General features: G+C 35.8%; 1 protein-coding gene across 9 annotated transcripts in view; it reads right to left on the reverse strand.

Annotated features, from left to right (window-relative positions):
- The window catches only part of DMD (dystrophin), a 978,823-nt gene that overhangs the window by 223,470 nt on the left and 734,166 nt on the right, over positions 1-21,187 (reverse strand). For all 9 annotated transcript variants that reach the window (XM_066314017.1, XM_066314023.1, XM_066314021.1 and 6 more), the window contains one exon: positions 15,281-15,470. In XM_066314017.1, coding sequence (XP_066170114.1) covers positions 15,281-15,470 — 190 coding nt within the window. The remainder of the gene's footprint in view (positions 1-15,280; positions 15,471-21,187) is intronic.

Below are 21,187 nucleotides of genomic sequence, written 5' to 3' on the forward strand. Positions count from 1 at the left end.
TTTTCTAAAGTTAAGAAAATTCTCTGTTGTCTAATTTTAATACATTGTTCTAGTAGTTAATCTTCTCATATTTTATGTGATTAGCTTAAAACATAAGACACTAACATGTTCATCGTACTTTTCAGAAACTTAATCCTGACATAACTAGGAGAGTCTAGCAAAAAAGCCTCAGGAATCATGTTGAACAGCTCACACACACCTCATGCAGCCATCTCATGCAAATATGATCTTCATTATAAAAGATTTCCTCTCTGCTTAAAAAAAGAAGTTATGATATTGCTACTTTGCTGGCTCTTTACCCTCTTATAATAACAATTTTCCTGCCATATTAATGACAAATACATCATAATTATCTCTCTTCACCTTCAGCTAGAACAGCACAGAACAGCCCTTAATCTAATTGCATCTCTAAATTCATAGGAAAACAGTCAATCATGGTAAAGACTTGTTTGACTGCAAAACCAGTAAATGATTCAAATAATTAAGACTATTACTGCCGCTATAATTCACAGATTCAGGAAAGTAACACCACTGTAATATGAAACACTGAAATACTTTCTGGATATCAAGAAGAGTTTGTAACTTCTGATTTCCTTGGTACTGTCAACTTTGCCAGCCCATTAACATTAAAATAGCTGCTGACATCTGGTTCAAGTCTGGGCACCAGTTCAGTGGAAATCACCACTTCATCTCAATAATGTCAGAAGATTGGTCTGGATGTTATGGAACATCAATTTGTTCTGTTTCCCCTCCACACCTGGCAGCCCATGTATATTCTTTTAAATGGTAATACAATTAATCAGTATGATGGTTTGGGAATGTAATGTAAAAGGAATTAAAAAAATCCAATTTCAGAACTGCCAAATTCATTTAGCACAAGCAATGGTTTTAAGCCCAGGGAACCCCAGTCCTGGTTTTCTTCAAAAATACTGGAGCACATATAAAACAAAGCAAAAGTATGGCTTCTTTAGAGAGCATGAAGTGCAAAGCATTTTGTAGCAACAGAATTTTCCAAAGTACAGCTGAGGGTGAAGCCAACCCCATTAATAAAAAAATTTATCTGTGGTTGGACCAGCATATGCAAACCAAATCTGGCCTGGGTGCACTCAGAGGCTGGAGCTTAAAATAGACCAAATTTAAGAAAAATTATTAAAATTTTAATTTGAAAGGACACTTTTATGTCCTTAGACTCTCATACCTACATAGCTTTTTAAATTTCTTTCTCCAACACTGCTGCATCTTTTTGCTCTTCAAATATGAATATCACAGCTATTCTCTCTCCTCACCCCCAGATGGGAAAACCCTAACAGCAGCTAAACAGCTATCCTGAAAATAAAGAGCAATATCAGCTACTCATATCACCAATTTATAACAACCATACATATCCCTATGTATGCATTATCTTGCATATTCAGGACTAATTTACTCTGACAATATCTACACTAACATCAGCAAAATACTAAAGATTGGAAAGATTGTTTCTACAATTTTTTCTTTCAGTCGTGCAAGTGCTAAGGCAAAATTTAAGGAACAAAGACAAAAAAAAGAAGAAGAAATAATATGACTTTTACAGGTTTTTAACTCAAAATAGGTGTCAGAAATGTAGCACAAAATAACTTAAAATAGAACAGTATTTCTCTGTGCCTGAAAAGGGAGATGAATAGGGAATTGTTTAAATTTATTCTATTTCCATTCATTAATATTCCACGAGAAAATTGCAATGGACTCAAAATAATTTATTTAAATTACAAAATAATTTTAGCAAATAAATTTGCTCTGTAGAACATGCTGAAACTGTTTATTAACACCATTTATAATCCCTAACAAGAGCAACATCACTTAGTTTTTTACAGAAGCCACATAACATGGTTTCTTTTCTGCCTAAGTGGATACATATCTCCTAAAGTTAGATTTCCTAAGTATAACACAATTTCACACATTTGTTTTCAGAAAGTATGATCCTGAAGACAGACAGATGTAAACAGATTTTTTGTTTGGTTGTGCAGGTGTAAGTCAGCGAGAAGAGCAATCCTTTGGAAAAATACAAATTTCCCTCTTCTACTTCCCTCATTGACAAAAACACCCAAACTAAAAGGACTGGGAATAACCCAAACCAACTGCACAATCTCACCTTCTATAAAACAGTGGGAAAGCAAGTGGCATGGGAATGCTGTGACTGCAAGTTCTGGAAAGCATTCAATATTTCCCAGTATCATCTATGGCACAGTTCATTTTCTCAGCCTTACCTGCTGCAGAGCAGTAACTCCTGAGGGCCTGGAGGAAGGCACAGCTGAGCTCAACATTTTGAAAAACTTGCAAATGTTTTATCCTCATGACTGTAAATATCATCAACAACATTCCAGAAGAAAGGATGTTTTATCTTCTAATAGCTCTAGTCTTGAGATCAGCCTGCTCAGTGTCAGCACTATATTATAAACACCATCCTAGAAGTGCAACCTAGAATGCATTCTGGAGACTGATAGCCAAATGAAATGAAAATTTAGCTCTGTATTCTAGAGCTAAATACACGGAAATTGTTGGTATGAACATGTGCAAATATAGCAAGTTTATTATACATATATGTCTGGCACACTACATTTCTAAATAATTTCAAAAGAAGTTTTTCATTTCATTGGTCCATATCTTGGATAATTATAACCTAAGATGACAACATGCTTAATACATGTTTTCTAGGTGTTTATTTCACCAAAAAATGCCCTGGAAAATAACAATTTTCTGGCTCTTCTACTAAGAAGAGCTAAGTTGTAAATTAGCATTCAAAAGGCATCTTTCAGAATCACGATCTGAAATCTCAGAGAGGAAAAAACCAAAATGCATTATGGCATCACTAGAGGTATTCTGTGTTGTATTTCTGTGGCTCATTACTACCTTAAGAAAAAAAAGTTATAGATTATCCCTTTCATAAAACTAAGTGTCAAAGGACTCATTGCCATTACAGTAATCAAGAACATTTGTGTTAATTTCTAAGGTATGTGTCTGTCAAAGGTTTAAAATATCTTCCATCGGTTTATTTCCAGTGGATAAGACAGAAAACACATCAGTAATTTCAGGCCCAGTTCCTGTCTGCAATGTGTAACATGGTTCCTGCATGCCTTGAATAGTATAACACTTCTTTAAATTAATCCAAGGAGGAAACAGAAAGATTGCAGAGGAATAAGTTTGGAGCAATCCAGGCTTGCAACTAAATTGGATTATTGCAAAGGGATGTAACAGGGATGTGTAAGATACCTTGGAAAAAAAATAAGACCTAAGCAGAAGGAATGTTTTTAGCACCCCAGGCAACAAAGAGCTGTATAGAAAATATCCCAGACAGCCCATAGGGAGACCAAAACATAAAGCCAAGAACAAAACAAAACAAAAGATGCTCTTGCCAGCAAATGCAAAACTACAGATATTTTAGTAAGGCAGATGATAATATCAGCATCTCTATTGTAACTTATTGAATTATTTTCTACCCTCCCAGACACCTCATAATCACCCATATATGTGGAATATCCTGACCTCAAACTCTCCATGCAGGGCATCAATGAAATTTACTTTTCACTTCGTTACCAAAGCACTTGAGACGTGAGAGGCTTCAATTCTAGCCAACTGTCTTGCCCAAGCCCCTCACAGAAATATAAATAGATGTTTAACTTTCAAAGGATCCAGACTGTGCTTTCTTTTCTGTGCTGTTTTTTGAAGTTTTGAGATCATCTGTTTTATGTAATGTAGCTGCAAAAATATTGCCAGCAAGTTAGCTCTGCAATAATTCACTTTTGCTACAGCAATGATTGAGTAAACAGAAGCTTCTACCAGAGGCATTCTTTTCTATTATTTATTGCAATATTTTTTCATAATTTAATGAGAAAAAATTTAAAAGCAATATTTTCATCCTTTCATGTTAAATTAACTTACAGTGCTATAAGCCATAATGAAAACAGAGAAATCATCAGCAAAACAGCATGCTAATAAAGATAAATTTCTACAAAGTTTCTTAACTAAGCTCATAAAATAATTTTTTCCTATTTCTGTCAGATCTAGCTTGTCTTTAGTTGTTCCCAAGTATTGAGACATGCAGTGAAAATTACATAACAATGAAAAAGAAGAAGCTACATAAGAACATAGAAATTGAGGAAAAATATTTTAAGCAAATCTGATTCGTGTTAGCATATATACTAAATATCTGTCCCCATCTGATGTGGAAATGTCAACCTCCAGCCTTGTGTTGTAAATATCTTAGAAATAAACCCATAAAAATATTTAAATTAGTAAAGCAGCCTCAAAGCTGAAATAAAATTAATTAAATAATTTAAAAATACCCATAGTTTTGTCTCCCTTTCCTCTATCTCACCCAACACCAGGGTGAAGAGCTTCTACCCTGAGTCAGTCACAATCAGTGTTCAGCATCTGTAAAGTTCCTTTTGCTACCGACAGGGCTTGAGTCTCCCGGGATGAGGCACAGTGCAAGGGATTTGTGGCTGTGGAAATGGAGCTGCAAGTTTGCTCCAAGGACAGCACGTGGCATTTCTGGTTCCGTGCCCTGATCACAGACCTGGACTGAACCTGGTAACAGTGCTGGAGTCACCTGGGGCAGTGTGAGCCCCACAACACTCGGCTGTGCAACTGTGTGCTCAGTATCTTACACCAAAGACAAGATAAGGAAGCAACAAGCTGTGACTTACAGCTCCCCTTGCAGAAATCACATTTTTTGGTGGTATTTCGCAGGCTAACCCTCCATAGTAGTCCATGTCTCACAAATCAAAGGTTAAAATAAAATGACTTCTTTTTTTTTTTTTTTTTTTTTTTTTTAAGCAAATCAACAAGCTGGGATTTAAACACTGCTGCAACTCTTACTTATGAGGCATAGAATTACAATATCACAGTTAAAAAGAAGAAGAGATGATCCATTCAGGCTAATGCACTGTTGTGACTGTAATAGGTGTAACATAAGTGAGAACAGGTTTATTTCATAGCTTTGATCTCACAGCTTCCAGCAGATTTTCAGGTTCTGGAAAGAAAGGATTTGCCACTTCATTTATAGATCAGGGAAATGCACTTTGATATAACCAGTACAAAAAATAGCAGGACAACTGTAAGCTTTTCCCAGTGAAAGACCTTTGAAGTTCAACAATGAAATTAAGTGACTCAGTCTTCCAGGTTTTGTACTTAGTCCTCTAGAAAGTGTGTCTTGCTATTCTCTTTTGTTGAACTATGGCGCAGTTAAAAAAAAAAAAAAAAAGTCATTAAAATTGTGCCCAATCTAGCAGACTGAAGTAGAAATTAAAATTAGGTAGGTTTAATAAAGTAGAAAACGCATGATATTTCTGGGGAGAATATAATTTATATCTTTAATCTGCTTAGTTACTAGTTGGTGCTTACTTTTCCTCCATCGGCAAAGTTCACCTAAAAACTGTAATATCAGATTCAGATACTATTAATTATTGTGTTAATATTCTGGCATTAATAAAAAGAAGTTGCACAGTCTCTTTTTAAGTTCAATTCATTTATTTCACAACAAATTATCAGTGTAATGTGATATAAGTTCTTTTTGACTGACAATTTTTTTTTGAATCAAGCTGCTCTAAGCTATGAAGACTTCTAACATGGAAGAAATTACACAAAATAAGAAAACAACAATGTTCTTCTTCAGAACTGATTAATATGCATACTCCTTGGTGCCTATGGCCTATTTTGGTTCTGTATTATCTTTTCAACTGCACAGACAGTACAGAGATGAAGATGTGAATTTAATTTAAGTCCATTTTCATTTTCATTCTCATGCCATCATTTCTGGTGGCTTTTAGTGCATAATACTAATTCCAACCTAAATAAAAAGATGATAAGCAATGTATTATTTTCTCTGCTATAATTATTCATAAATACTGTGTTGTGCTTTAGGTGTATAATCTGGTCAGTTGAAAGCTGCTAATTTAATGAGGCAAAAAGGGACAGCTAAATTTCTGGTCTCTCCTGCCATTCCTACAGCCTCTTCTCTGTATTCTGATTCAGAAGGATTATTCCCCACAGAAGGGTAAATATGAAAAACTACTGTTACTGCAGGCACTTCAACCCATTTTATATGGAAAAGAAACACAAAGGACAGAAAGTGTTAACACTTTCCCACCTGGTGACAACAGAGGCAAGACAAGCCAGAACAACATCAGGCACAAACATTTCTCAGAGAGTCAGAGAAAAAAACCCCGAATTAGTATCACTGCCTCAACACTAATGAGACATTTATGAGAGCAGGAGGGTCAGCAGAAGACACAACTTAAAACCTGGAGTGATCTGGCAGAAGAAATTTTCTATAGGTATTTTCACATAATTTCATAGTTACCTATGACTAAATTCATGGTCATCGTTTTGGGGGAAAAGTGATCTCAGAAGTCTCAGTTTGCATCTTTTTTCTCTTCTATTACCTCATGAGCAATTGCATAATTTAGGAATATACAAAGTGGTAGGACCTAGATGGAACTCTAAACTCTTTAACCTGTAAAAGACTACCAAATGAAGTGAAAAAAACCCCCACAAAATCCCCACCATATTTACACATGGAGAGAGAGAACACACACACATTTTACACCAAGTTTAGGCAGGTAATGTAGTCAGTGAGCTATTCAGCTACTTCTCCTAGGCTCTCTCTAAGCCAGAGCAGGAAAACAGCCCCAGCTTAGCTGGACTAAACTGCCCTCTGGAAGAGCTTCTCTCTTATCCTTGTCTGTGCAGAACTGGGAAGCCAAGGAACTGCAACCAAGCTGAGCTCAGTGGTAAAATCTCCTGCAGCAAAACACATTGAGAAACAGCTCTTGGACATTTCTCCACAGTGTGAGGAGGCACAAACACAGATGTTCTTGCATTGCTAGGGAGACGAAGAAAATGGGATAACTGCATTTGGCCAGCTGCATAACTTTCTAGATTCCCCCAGCTCTTAGCAGGAACATAAACAGCTCACACACCATTACACTTAAAAGTAGGTGCCAGAAGTTGACTCTACATCACCTGCAGTAAGAATTCCAGTAAAAAGAGGTGGCAGATAAACAAACTGGTTATGTGGCCTCTAAATAATTTTAAGGCAGACAAAACACTGGAGAGAGGACAGAACTGCCTTCTTATAACCTGGTTACTCAGTACATTTAACTGATACTTGGACACAAACAGCAGAGCCTGTGTCTGCTTGCACCAGTTTTCACATCCTCCTAACTTCACCTAAAGAAAATCCACATCTCTGGAAAAACCGCATAGCCCACAAAGTAAAGAGATTATCTGTAGAAGCCTAAACTCACATGAGAATACATATAAAGGACAATAGAATGTATATATAAATGCAATGCTTATAAAAGAGGAACTTATATAATAGAATTTCTGAGCTTATATCAGATTTCCAGTGTCAAGCTCTAAATAATGTCCCTCAATCTCATGAGAAACTGCTGCTCAGTGTAGGGTAGTTGGTAGACATCACAACATCAGATAACTCTCCTCCATAAAAATATAGATAAAATCAGAGAACAGACAGAAATAGCAATTATAAACCCTAGAAAGAGTACTAAGTAGCTATATATTTTCATTACATTATTCAACCTCTGGAAATGCAATTACTTAATAATAATTTCAGAGAAGATAAGCCCAGATCTAGTCCCATTTACTGAGACAAAATACAGTCAAAGTATAAGTAACTATAACTTAAGGCTGAATTTTCTGAATTCTCAAACAACATGCATTTTAACCAAATGAAAAATCCTGAACACAAGTTTACAATCTCCTAACCATTTAATCCAGCACAGCTACAATGAAGAACAAATGTCCCTTTCCAGAAAGTTGTTAATGTTATCAGTGATAGCAGGTGATGAACCCACTGGAATCATTGCAAAACAGACTGACATAATAATTCTGTATTAATGTACAAAAAAAAAGTATTTTGATTCATATGCGGGGTAAATGGCAGTTTATGCAGTGAACATCAACAAAATAAAATCATCCATTCAAGAGAGAAAACCTACAAAATTAAATGGAAACCAATGAAAATAAGTCATTCAAATGAAAATCGTGGCATACAAGGATAAATGAACATGTGGAACTTTGTGCTGACAGAAGAGATTCAAACTCTTGTCAGTAGTTGAAAGAAAAAAAGTCTAAACTTCTGACAAAAAATGAAGTGGGACATTTGGAAAAGTTACTTTTTCCAAACATTGTCAATTTAGATAGTGGGAGTTGTTACAGTAAACAACTGCTGCAAAGTGCATATACAGAACAGCTACTATTGAGAAAAAGTGTAAATTCACATGCAGAAAACCTGTGACATGCCAGCTATATACCCATAAAAAGGAAAATTTGGAGGCATTTCTTACAACTATTTTTCTCAGTACTGTCTAAAAACCCTTACAAAGCCACTACAATTTTTCTCTGAAAATGATTTGTACTTTTATTTTATTCCTTATTTGTATTCTTTGTAGGTCACTGACTTTTTACATATTCAGGAAGATATCTGCCCTAAGCCAAAATTAATACTTTTCCTCAGTTATGCACTGTACAATTTATCCCTTTTATATTAACATGCTAATAATCACAATACAATAATTTTTTTCTTTTTACCTGCCTTGGGAAAATACACATTTGCTCTCACAAATGAAAAATTATGTGCTCTTTAGCCAAGTGTATTGAACAGTCTGGTAGGAGGCATAATTGCATAAGGCACAGATACCCTTTTAAAACTCATAATCAGAATATATTAAAGGCTATCACTGGGTTTTTGCCTAGTTTTTACTGATTTTTCACTTTTGAAATAAATGTGCTATGAGCAATACAAAGTGAATAGAAGAACTAAATGGCAAATTAGACTGTACGAGTAAACACTGATGATCATGGGAAGGTGGAATGGCAGGAGTCTACAAAGTTCTGGTAACCACTCAGTCTAATTCCTGTCACTTCAAATTGATGGGCCACAGTGAAATAGGACATATTGTTAGAAAGGTTATGAGAAAGTCCATCCATCCCCTTCTTTAGATGTGGGAGAGCCTGTTCTAGAAAAGCCTACACAAAGAGTGATGAGGCATCCTATAGAAATGATAAAGTCAGGAGAAAATGCAGGAATTTCAACTTGGTCAGAATAACGGCAAACCATCTTAATCCCTTCTATTCCATTTCTACCTGTGATTTTTACCATGTTCTCCTCTAATAATCTTACTCAACACAACAGAAACTCAGACTTCATGCTACAAATGCTTTTCCAATCCAATCTGTGTTTGTTTAAACCCTGTGCTTAAAGCTGGTAGGGTTTGAATGTTGATCTACAGATGAAAGATTAGGACCATCTCTCTGTTGTGCTCAATAAACTTTTACAGAGGAAATCCATAAATCAACCAAGGGAGAATATACTAAGTTATTCAGTAGATTTGAAAAATGGAGTATTTCTTCTACCATGATTATGAGAACATATGCAAATGAGATATTAAAAGAAGAAATTTATGTTCTTATTTGGAAACACCTACCTAATATGTGAGATTTCTGCCAATTGAAAGCTGTTTATTTTCATGAGAATAAGTTTTAGGAGTACTTACATCTCATTCTAGTACGAGAGAGCTAGATATCTTGATAAAACAAGAGTTTTACCTCCCAAAAGAAAATTAGTGCTGATAAGGATTTTTTCTTCTAAGTTCAGAAAGAGGGAGGGCAGAAACAGAACACACACTAATGCATCAATTCACAGGCAAGCTGCAGCAGCAATACGTTTCTGTTTTTATGATACAGAGCATCCAGACTAAGCAAACTGAAACAAAATACTTCAATAAAAGTAGTGACATCAGTGCAATCTGAGTTATTGCAGATTTCTGACCACTTCTCTTTGATATCTAGCTAAGACCAGTTGTATTATCCCCGCTGAGAATCAGCACCTGAATCTCCTGTGAAAGTATTTAGTATTTGACACTTGCTGTTAACAACAAAGGGAACATTAATCCCCTCCCTTGTGGCTGCTAATTACAATACTGAAAAAATGGTGACCAGGTGTTTTCAAAGTAATATTAACCAATATTTCAAAAAATCCACTCTGAGGAAAAAAATCACTCTGAGATGCTATTTAGCCCTGTCTCAGATTAGGTTGTAAGAGCACTTGTTTTAAAACTCAAGATTTTGGAATTTCTCTCCTATTACTCAGTGGAATAAGATGGCACTGACAGTTGCTATTCTATTTCAGGTACTGTAGAACAGATCTTATTTTAGAATTGGCAACAAGTTAGTACAAAAGGCAAAAATGTAGAATTAAATATTTTTTTAAAAAAACAGGTACGGGAAGAAGATTATATACTATTTTTAAACTTTTCAGGGAACAATTGTAAGCAGAAGTGACTGAAAAAATGTTTCAGCACGGAGAGTGACAAAGTGTTTCAGAACACAGAATGGAATACTTGAAAATTATTTAATATTTTTTAGTAAATTCAATTGAAATGACAAAGAATATTACAGATACATTTTCTCTTCTATTTTAGTGAGATTCATCATCTAATCCATAGATTATGTCACAAAATTAACTGTGCTGGACAATTATATATAAACTGTATTTGAAATAAATTTGGAAACAAGGTTTAATCTCTCAAAGAACCTATCCTGATAAGTAATTGAGAAGTGTCAGGAATATGTATCCACCTCAGCTTTTTACTGCTGTAAAAAACAGCTGCCTGGACACCTAAAAACAAGTGAGCACCTTTGAAGTAATGACAGGAATAGAAGAGACAAGAATGTCTTGCCTGCTGTTCATGTCCCTTGTTTTAAATAAAAACATCACTGTGAGAAAATAAGGGTACTGCACATACTGTATATTCTGAGGTATAACTTGAGGCACTGCACATTTTTCATATTATGAGCAGCAAAACTCCTGCCTCTAATGGAAAACTACTTAGGTTATAGGCTAAGTGAGCATGAAGGTGGCAATAAAAATAAATCTGCTATGTATTTCATGCCAAAGTATTAACTTTTCTTCATTTATCATATTCTGGCATACTTTTAGTCAGGTTTATACTACCAATAATTTGTCAGTCATCATAGATTATTTCAGAAACATTTTGTAAGCTGTGTATATAGTACAAAAGCGTTCTCCAGTTACTGTTTACCTAGCTGTCACATGCAGTATTCTTCATCAGATTTCAGAGAAAAAAGTCTGTGATTACAGGCTTAATATTAACTGATTGCATTCATAAAGTAACAGGATGAATCCACACTAGCTTCAAAATTGTATCTAATATCACATAAGCTGCATAAAATGTCACATACAATTTTTGCTAAAAAGGTAGAAAAGCACTTCATACAATCATAGAATTCTTAAGGTTGGAAAAAACCCCCAAAATAATCAAGTCCAACCATTCACCTAACACCGCCAATTTCACCACTAAACCACACCCTTAAGTGAGATGGGATCCAGGGATTGTAACTCAGCTACTTCCCTGGGAAGCCAGTGCTTGTTCCAACATTTGACAACTTTTACTATGAGAAAATTTTTCCTCATACCAAGTCTAAGCATGCCCAGGCACATCTTGAGGCCATTTCTTCTTAGGAGGAGACCAATTCCCATCTTGCTACAACCTCCTTTCAGCTGAAAGTCTGAGCCTCCTTTTCTCCAACCTAAATACCCTCCAGCTCCCTCAGTCACTCCTCAGAGAACAGGACTGAGCCCAAAGCTGAGCCCTGGGGAACACTCCTGGTGTCTGTCCCCAGCTGGATGTGACTCCATTCCCCACCACTCCCTGGGCCTGGTCCCACAGCCAGTGTTTTACCCAGCAAAGAGCACACCATCCAAGCCATGAGCAGCTGGTCTCTCGAGGAGATTGCTGTCAAAGTTCTCTTCCACACAATCCTCCTAGACTGCTTCATCTCTGCTGCGTTTCTGCATTTCCAGAGGACATCTGGTAAGTTGAAGTTTCTCTTGGGAAGGAGGACTAGAGAGACTTCATCCATTTGCTTATAGAATGTTTCATCTTTTTCTTCATCCTGGTGGGAGGTCTATAACAGATTTCCACCAGAATATCTGCCTTGTTGGCCTTCCCCTGATTTTTAACCATAAACACTCATTCCTGTTGTCACTAGCATCGAGCTCTAAACAGTCAAAACGTTCAGATCACCTCTCCTTCCTTGCCTATCTCTTTAAGGAATTTATAGCCATCCACTGCACACTCCAGGCAGGTAAGTCATCCCCCCATATCTCTGTGATGGCAACTGTGCCATTGTTCTCCAGCTTCCAAGGGGCTCCAGTTCCTCCTGTTGGTTGTCCCCACTGTGTGCACTGGCACAGGTGGAATTTGGGCTATTGATCCCCCCACCTTTCTGCAAGGAGAACCCCTAATTCCTGTATGACCATCCTCAGGTACTTGCACAGTGTTTAACTCATCAATAACTCTGGTATCTTTTTGCAGCCCCTACCTCCACTGAGCTGTCTGACCAAAGCATCTCACTAGCACACCATCTCCCAAACATGCTCTCCCCAGGCTTATCTCAAGTGAGCCTGGCTTCATATCTCTGTCCCTTCAAATCCAGTTTACTCTTCACTAAACCCTGATAACTCCTGTGCAAAGATCCTTTTCCCTCTTTGGGACAGCTGTATCCCATCTGTCACCAGCAGGCCTGGTGTCACGTAAACCAACCCACGATTATAATTAACACAGCTGAGTGTATCAGTAGAAGTATGAAAGCAGAAAGTGAAATTCATTTTCATCTCCTTCATATAGTTACTTAACAAACCTGGCCTCATGGGGACACATTATGTATTTCAACTAGAAAAAAAGAGCAGCACATAATTACAGAACTCCTTGGAGTAATGGATTTGTATCCTTGAAAATTCTCCAGAAAGTATCCTAACTGTGTGAATCACCTCAACTATTACACTGCTGTCAATTCAGACAAATGATGCATGCAAATACATGCTTGTACAAACAAACAGGGTGTTTATAATGCAACATTTTAATATAATTACATTATTGGGTAATTAGAATGTGCAGTTATATAAGTCTCACCTTTCTCCTTCTGCTACTGAATGAACTGCTAGCTACTAAGGAAAGATTAATCTTTATTAGTGACAATTGAGTTAATGGTTTCTGAACATAAAAAGGATAACAAATGTCTAAAACCTGAGATTTTCCTACACAAGCAACTGCTGCTATAAAAAAAAGTTTCTGTACAGCAAGTCATTATTTTCCTAATTGTTTAAAGAAATAAGATAAAGCTTGAGAGTATAAAGCAGAAAACCAGTGAGTTACTAGAAGTGAGATAAACATCTGTAGTGACAAGGATACAAAGCAACTACTAAACTCAGAAAAATAGTTTTTTCATTATTTGTGTACAAAATTATTTATCAAAACACTGGTTTACACCTAATGGTTAAAAATATCAATTAAAACAGAATTGTAATATTTCAAGAGTCTTAGTAACTATTTTCATGTTGTCCAATTCTATGGAACTGCATAAAGAGCAAGACAGAGACTGCAGATCTAAATCCATTTGTTATATTTGCCCATAACTTCCTGCATTCTAATAAACCCAGGGAGTCAAAGTTTCTTTCCAAAGACTCATGAGACACTGATCTTTAATCAGAAAGCACCATTTTCTTTTACCTCCTAGGATCTGAATTCAGCCTGGTTGGTGAGAGAAGGAAAAAAAGAAGTAAGTTGGAAAATTCTAATCCTAACTGAAAGCATTTCGGATTTTTTTCTATGCTGGGGCAGGGCTTGCAGTTTTACTACATATACTGGATGATAACAAACCATTTTAAGGACATGAACTGTATTTGAATATGTCTGTTTTGATACATGCACAATTTATACAGTGAGTTTCTTGGAGTATAGTCGTTGCCTGATGTGTTATGTTGGGTAAGCATATTTCTGACCCACAATACAGAGTTTAAAAAAGGCTTATCACTATTTATGTTTTATGTGTCTGATTGTATGGATTAGTGAGCAATAACCCCTTTCCACAAAGAACATAAATACATACTTCTGAGACTTCTGTGACTTAGTAAAGCTCCTCTTTTGTCTGAATCTTTTATATGCATAAACTATGTGCAAACTACACATTTTTGTCATGTTTTTGCTTTTCATCTTTATACATCAAAGTGAATTGTGAGAGAGAGCTCCCACAAGCAGGGTGTGAAGCCTAAAAAAATCAATGCAGCAATACCTGAGAAACAGAATGAAAAGCCACACTCTCCTGATCATTCAGCTGGCACCATCATAAAATTGTTCTATTGATAAAAGTGTGCTCCATTATCCATTTTTTAGCAAATAGATAGACAATATTTGCACCACTGTCAGGAAACTGTGCCTGTTTGAACAAAAAGCTTTCACAATAAAGACTTGATACACTGAGAGCACCGGGTTATGACTACTGCAAATATGTGTACATCATAATAAATGAATTTATTCTACAGCTAAGAATTCTTGAACTACTATATAAATTTACTCTTTTTTTTTCAACCACTTGGAACTAAATTTTTCACAGTAGGTTTTTCATCAATAAATAAACTAAGGCATAAAGTAACCAGTCCCTTAAATCTCCACCTTTGAACTTCCTGTCAACATCAAAAATCATGCACTATGAGTGAATACAAGAAATTTCTTCACTGAAAAGGTCACTGAGCTTTGGAAGAGGCTGCCCAGGGCAGTGGCTGAGTCACCATCCCTGGAGCTACCAAAAGATGAGTAGATGTGGCACTTGAGGACATGGTTTAGTGATGGCCTTGGCAGTTCTGGGTTAGTGGTTGACTTGGTGATCTTAAAGGTCTTTTCCAACTTAAACTATTATATGATTCTATCAATACAGGAGAAAAGTGCCCTGCCTTCCAAACAGCCAATCAACCTCATATTTAAGAAATTTATGACCTCAAGCAGACATATCTGTATTTCTCTCAGTAACTGTAGTGAAGAAAACACAATGGAGTTTAACAACATACTTCAACAGCATCATCTTAACTAATTAATTTTCTTTCTCTTCAGGCTTCTCTGGAACACTACATACAATCTTATCTCTCTTTAAGGGTTTTTTTCCCCCAGAGGAAAATAACTGTATGAGAACTGTCCAGGCATTTACAATGAAAATTTGCATCGTTATCTCTTTTTATTACTGCAACGGAGCGTGTTGACAATAGACTACCAAATTACCATTTCTCATGTATTTGAAAGTAATGGAGAAAAACTAATTCAGTTAAGCTACGAAGAATAAACCTGATGCAAAGTATATAACTTGTATGCTTGATAAACTCTCATATTTGTCAAATGCCTCTATACTGAAGTGCTTGGCTTACCTGCCACTGCTTCATGAGGTCCCGAACCACTTTGGCATCCTCTAGTGTCTTTTCTTTGTGTGTAGCGTCCTGCAGGACATTTGCAGTTGTCTCAGCTTCTGTCAGCCAAGCCAGGAACTTTTCAAGATCCAGGTAGAATTGCTGCAACATTCTTAGGGCTGATTCCAGAGCTGCTTCACGCTCACAAACCCTGCACGAGTACAAATAATCAAACACAGCGCTCTTTGGAAGAAAGTGAACCTTAATCATTAAGTCAGAATACAACAAAGACACACTAAATATTTTTTATGTACTTTGGTTAAGTTTGCTGATACATTAGCTACAGAGCTTGCACCATATGTTTGGCAGTAGGGTTCTTTTTTTGTATTTTCACCTGAGAAGCAGTAAGTGGAATACATGGATACAAAACTAAGCAAAAGCATTTCTTTCAAAGTATTCTGCCTGAAATATGTACAATTGTAATTCAGAAGTAATTCCCTGGTTTGTTTTAATAAAAGATAATTTTCTTACACTACAGTGGAAATATTTGTTAATTTTTAGATCTCACAAAATAGTTCCACTCCACTGCATGACATGATAAATTTGATGATTAATTTTCCTGACTTGAAACATTTGGAGATTTTGTTCAACATCTTAAACACTTATAACACTAAAGTTTGTAGTGGGCTTTGTGGTTTTTTTGTGGTTTTTGGTTGTTTATTTCTTTGGTTTTTTAATTATTATGATTACTATTTTATTTTCAATTTGAATGTGATAAATATCAAATACGATCTCTGTCAGTTACAGGATAAAATATCTTAAAAAAAAATCTTATCCTTGGGGAAGTTGTAACTCAGATTAGGAAAGAACCCTAAAGATTTCAGCAAGTCTGGTGCTGAAAAAAACATTAAAGCAGATCTGTGTTATATCAGCATTCATATGCAATGTAGGTGTCATGTACTCATTGATTGTTTTTTTTTTTTTTTTTGCTTTGAACTTGAGCAAAATATGGATTTAGAAACATGAGCAGCTAAGTTTGATGTTTATTAACACAAATCTGTCAAGGTTACTTTCCTATTGTATTATGTGCATATTTGTTTAACATCAACATGAAACCTAAATTATTTTTTAAGCCCTGAAAATACTTATTAAGGTCACTTGGTAATGTGCATTACTTTCAGTAATGCACACCTATGTTAAGTCTACACATCTGTGGTGGTCTTCACGTATCTTGATAGATTTCCTGCCTAGTTATTTAGGGAGAGACTAAGATACTAGATTCTAGCAGACATAATTTCCCAAGTTGTAATTAATCAGAGGAGGTGATGAAATTTCCAGGTGTTGATCTCTCTTTCTAATCCTGTTTCCTGTCACAGAGTGGTTGTACTCGGAAGTAACGATATCACCCTAAACCCCAGTTCACTAGTGGAAGTGAGAAAAGAAAAAAAAACAAACCTACCACAACAAGTTTTGCCAAGTGGCACTAACTTAACATGTTTTTTGACAAGCATATAGTTAAATTGCAGCAGAGGATAGTAAAAACAGAAAAAGTCAGTTGGACTACAGGCAAGGACAACCATTACAGGAAAAAAAATATCCTCCCTGAGAGACTAATGTCACAAGAACTGGCATATTTATATTATATTTTAAGTCCTTTGACATCTTATTTGCTTTTCCCAACCATTTTGTTAAAAAAGGACTTATTTTTCATTCCAAAACTGAGAAAGCAATTGAATGCCTCACTACAAACACATCCATCAATATTTTTTTAAAGCTTAAAAATGGACTGGATTTTCACCTCAGTCACACCTGTTGCCACCTACAGGAACTCTCCACATCATGGCACTGCTTAGCCTGCATTAGAATGTGTCCCCAGAGGGCTGTCAGCAGGAAACACTCATCTGCAGAATAGTGGACATCATCTCTTTCCCAGCTTTACTCTATGTGGGCATAAATGTGGCTCGTGGTTGGGCCACTCTTCAAACTTAAGATAACTGCAATGAAAGAATTTGTTGTTCTTTTTTTAAACTAAAGAATAATTACATAGAAATTACACCTAAATATACTAGCAATATACATTAAAGGATAATAAGATACAGAAAATCTTTTACCTGGAAAATACTGTATTGACCTATTTACTACTTTCAGCTCAAAACCAGCATTACACTTATTCAACACAACTTGGAAATGGAATACAACTGCATGAACTAGATGTATTTTTTTCCAGTTCTGCAGAGCAAAATTCTAAAATATGCTTTATAGCATTATTCTAATTCAATTTACAGTGTGCAGCATGGTAGTTAATAGCCTTTGCAGAATCACATAAAACATTTTCTCTCATGCAGTTCCCTCATAACATGAAAGGCACATTTTTAACTACTGTACACCTGGATTCCTATAAATACATAGCAATACTCTAATAATAACATTCTGCAAATACTCAGTGAGATAAAAAAACAAAACACAAGCAGAGATATGAAAAAGATATTCAAAGGGAGAGCAATTCAAAGGATTACTCAAAGGCAGAATTTGTGTTTTGGGAAACTCTCAGACTTCATGAAAAAATGTAGCATTTTATTGATCTGGGCAAAGAATAATGTTTTATCATGAATCTTCTGGCACTTCTATGATGCACAGAAATCTTATGGCACATAATTCTTTCAATCTATAGAACTGTGTTTCTTATCTATAATCACACTAATACATTCACCAGAAAATATGTAGTACTTTGCATTTTAAATTTTGGTACAGCTAACATGCAATAAACATTCAGCTACATTGACTGCTCCGCAGTGTATCAATAAACTTCACTCTATTTTTTGCTACAAAAGTGTGAAGTAATGAGGAAAGAAGGTCTAAAGAGGAAGAATAAGTCCTTTTTTAACAAAATGAGCATCAAATCCAACATATGCTAAACTGCACAGAATCATAGGGGTTAAAAAATATGTATATTGAACAAGACATTTTTGTTCAAAATCAAAATAAAGATTCTTTATCTTTAGTCTTTATTATCCAGGTATGTTTAATTCCATAGAATGCAAACATTGAGAAAATAACATCAAGTAACCAGAACTATATTTTAGTGTAAATGGAAAATGTGTTTGTACACAGTACGAACACTACAGCATACTCTTAAGATACTAAAAGATAGCAATAATATTTTACAAAAAATAATGGAATAATCATGATTTAATCTATTATACTATGATATAAAAAAAAACAGAGTGCATAACCAGAAGGTTCTTATTCAAGAAAGAGACACTAAAGGTGGGATTCATCTTATTTTCATCTAGACACCCAGAGGTCAGGCAAACTGCACTTCCTCTATAAAACATGGACACAGCATTTCTGGAATTCAGTTTCTGCTCCCTTGCCTATACACATCTGTTGTACCAGATCAAGGTCAGAGTAAACTATTTCTCCTGACTACAACAGTAAATCAGCTATAACTCAGACAATCTTAATTTTATACAAGCTTTAATATTTTATGTCTAAACGTTGGTGAGCTGGTCCCCAACCATCCCTGTAAATTTGATTTTTAGGAACTAGTGGCATCAGTGACAATGGGCTCACCAACTTTAGTTGCCACATGAGCTTTGTTGCAGGATGAAGTTATGATGTTCTATTAAGTACATGTCAGCTGAATGCTCTCAGTTGAGGGGATAATGGTGGCATGTCAGAGGACATGAGCAAAGCAGTGTGTGAACATTTATACTGCCAGGGAGATGTTTTAAAGGCTTTTAAAATAAATATCCACACAAAATGGAAGTTACTGGCCTCTGTTTCAGGACACTGCTGTCGTGCTGAGAACTTTTAAAGCTAACATTTTTTAAACATAGCAGTATGCAAATGCTCGTGAAGGAAAGGAGGGGAAAATCAAGTTATCTTCTCAGAATGTTTTGTGATTCCGTGATTGAAGTTACTGCAGGAGTGGTTTATTCAGCACTACCCAATCCCATTCAACACAAGAAATACAGTGTTTGTGGAGGGTCTGCAAGTGCGAATACCAGATTTTTCTTTAACTGTGGTGTTTGCTACATAATTTGGAATGAATCATCCACATTTTATGAGTATCTGGATATTTCAAATTGCAATGCTTATTCACAGTATAAGATACATTGTAAGGTCAGTGTGTGAATAATGCTTTGAGATGCTCAGATAACAGGGCAGGCAGTAAGTGCCGAGCACAAACTAACACATTTCTGTTCCCCAGGTATTTCTTTAAGAGCAATAAAAGTAAAGCAGCTGTGTATCATTCAGTGTTCAATAGATCACTAAATTACACTTGCATCTGCAGACTGTAGTGATCTAAACTTATCTCACTGAGGTATAAAATAAAATATCCTAGACTACTGGCTGACAAAGCATCAGGAAAACGTTTTACTTCTATAGTTCATGTGGTTCTCTCTCTATAACTATATTTTCTCTTTTCTAGCAGTACAGTTCCATATAATAAAAAATAAAATTTAAAAAGTCACCTGAATTTCCTATATTCAGCCAACTATCACAGAGAATTTGAACTACAGGCATATTCCTGTTAATGCTGGAAAAACGTTGCACCTTTTTTCATGAGGTTTATATTCCTTGTACCAATATGAAAAAGGAACAATTGTAAAGCTTTATTGGAATATTTAATTTTTACTACTAAATAGATTTAAGCTCTCACTGGTAACTCTTTTTCAGCTGCTTTAACTTGGACTGATAAAGAATCCATCAAAGAGGCAGAATAATTTAACCTTAGATAAAGTTGGAACACAAAGAGATATCCTGGATATGAAAATTAAATTCTTAAAATAACTATTATTGATAAAATAGTGAAATGCAAGTTCAAAATAAATCATATTCAATAATTTTGGGACTGTTGGTTAGAGAAACTTAATTTCAGAATCTAGGTACTATATCCTACAGTGCCATTTAAAGTTATTAATACATGCTAGAGAGTGATGACTGTGTACGTTAACTCTGGAATGCCTGATGCAACATTCGAGGGGGAAAATTACGTTGAGATAGAATTTTAAGTACTGTTTTCCTGTGTTTTTATGGATGTTAACTAGTTTAACACCATGGGAAGGGGCACTCAGGATTTTTCCAGCAACACTTCTGCATAAATGTGCCTTTTAGTTTGACCATCTGAACAGAGGCACTAGGTTTTGTCTGCTGTAGATCACTGGCATGTCAATATGGATATAAATTTTTGAGTGATCTTTATATATGCAAACTTATGTCCTAACATCACTATTTTGTCTGGCTTGCTGGAAAATGTTCTTAACCAAGCTGATCCTACAGTACTGGAGATTGCTCACCTGTGTGCAACTCTACCTCTGAAATAATTCTTTGCAAATGGCTAGAAAGCCTCGAATTGTAACCAAACTTAGAGCTACAACACCAGCATCCAAACCACTTGAGATCAGAATTCACATGTATTTGACATATACCCAGAGGCTCTTATCTCCTCTCATTATTCTGAGTGAGGAACCAGGAAAGCTTTGGTGCTCTGGTACAGAATTTATACTCTAAAGGCAGGTTTGGGAATTGTCTGGGTGTCAGTCTGCAGGTGGTGAGCAGTTGTACTGTGCATCACTTGGCTCTCTTGGGTTCTGTTACTCTCTCTCCCTCTCCTTATAGCTACAATTAATATTAATATTAATATTAATAGCATATTTAGTATAATTCCAACACTCTCCCCCCCAACTATTAAATTGTTCTTATCTCAACCCAGGAGATTTAACTTTACTTTCCAATTCTTCTCCCTGCTGTAGGGAAGTGAGAAAGTGGTACTGAGTTGCTGGCTGGGGTTAAACCTGGGCAGTGCAATACTTCTCTCTGCCTTACATTAATTTCTCAATGACTACTGCCTCAGAACTGACTTGGTGTCTTCAGATACGCTGAAGGGCATCTCTGTCTTGGCTGCACTACCCATATTTATAA

This window comes from Sylvia atricapilla, chromosome 2 (genome assembly GCF_009819655.1).
Source record: "Sylvia atricapilla isolate bSylAtr1 chromosome 2, bSylAtr1.pri, whole genome shotgun sequence".
NCBI classification, from domain to species: Eukaryota; Metazoa; Chordata; class Aves; order Passeriformes; family Sylviidae; genus Sylvia; species Sylvia atricapilla.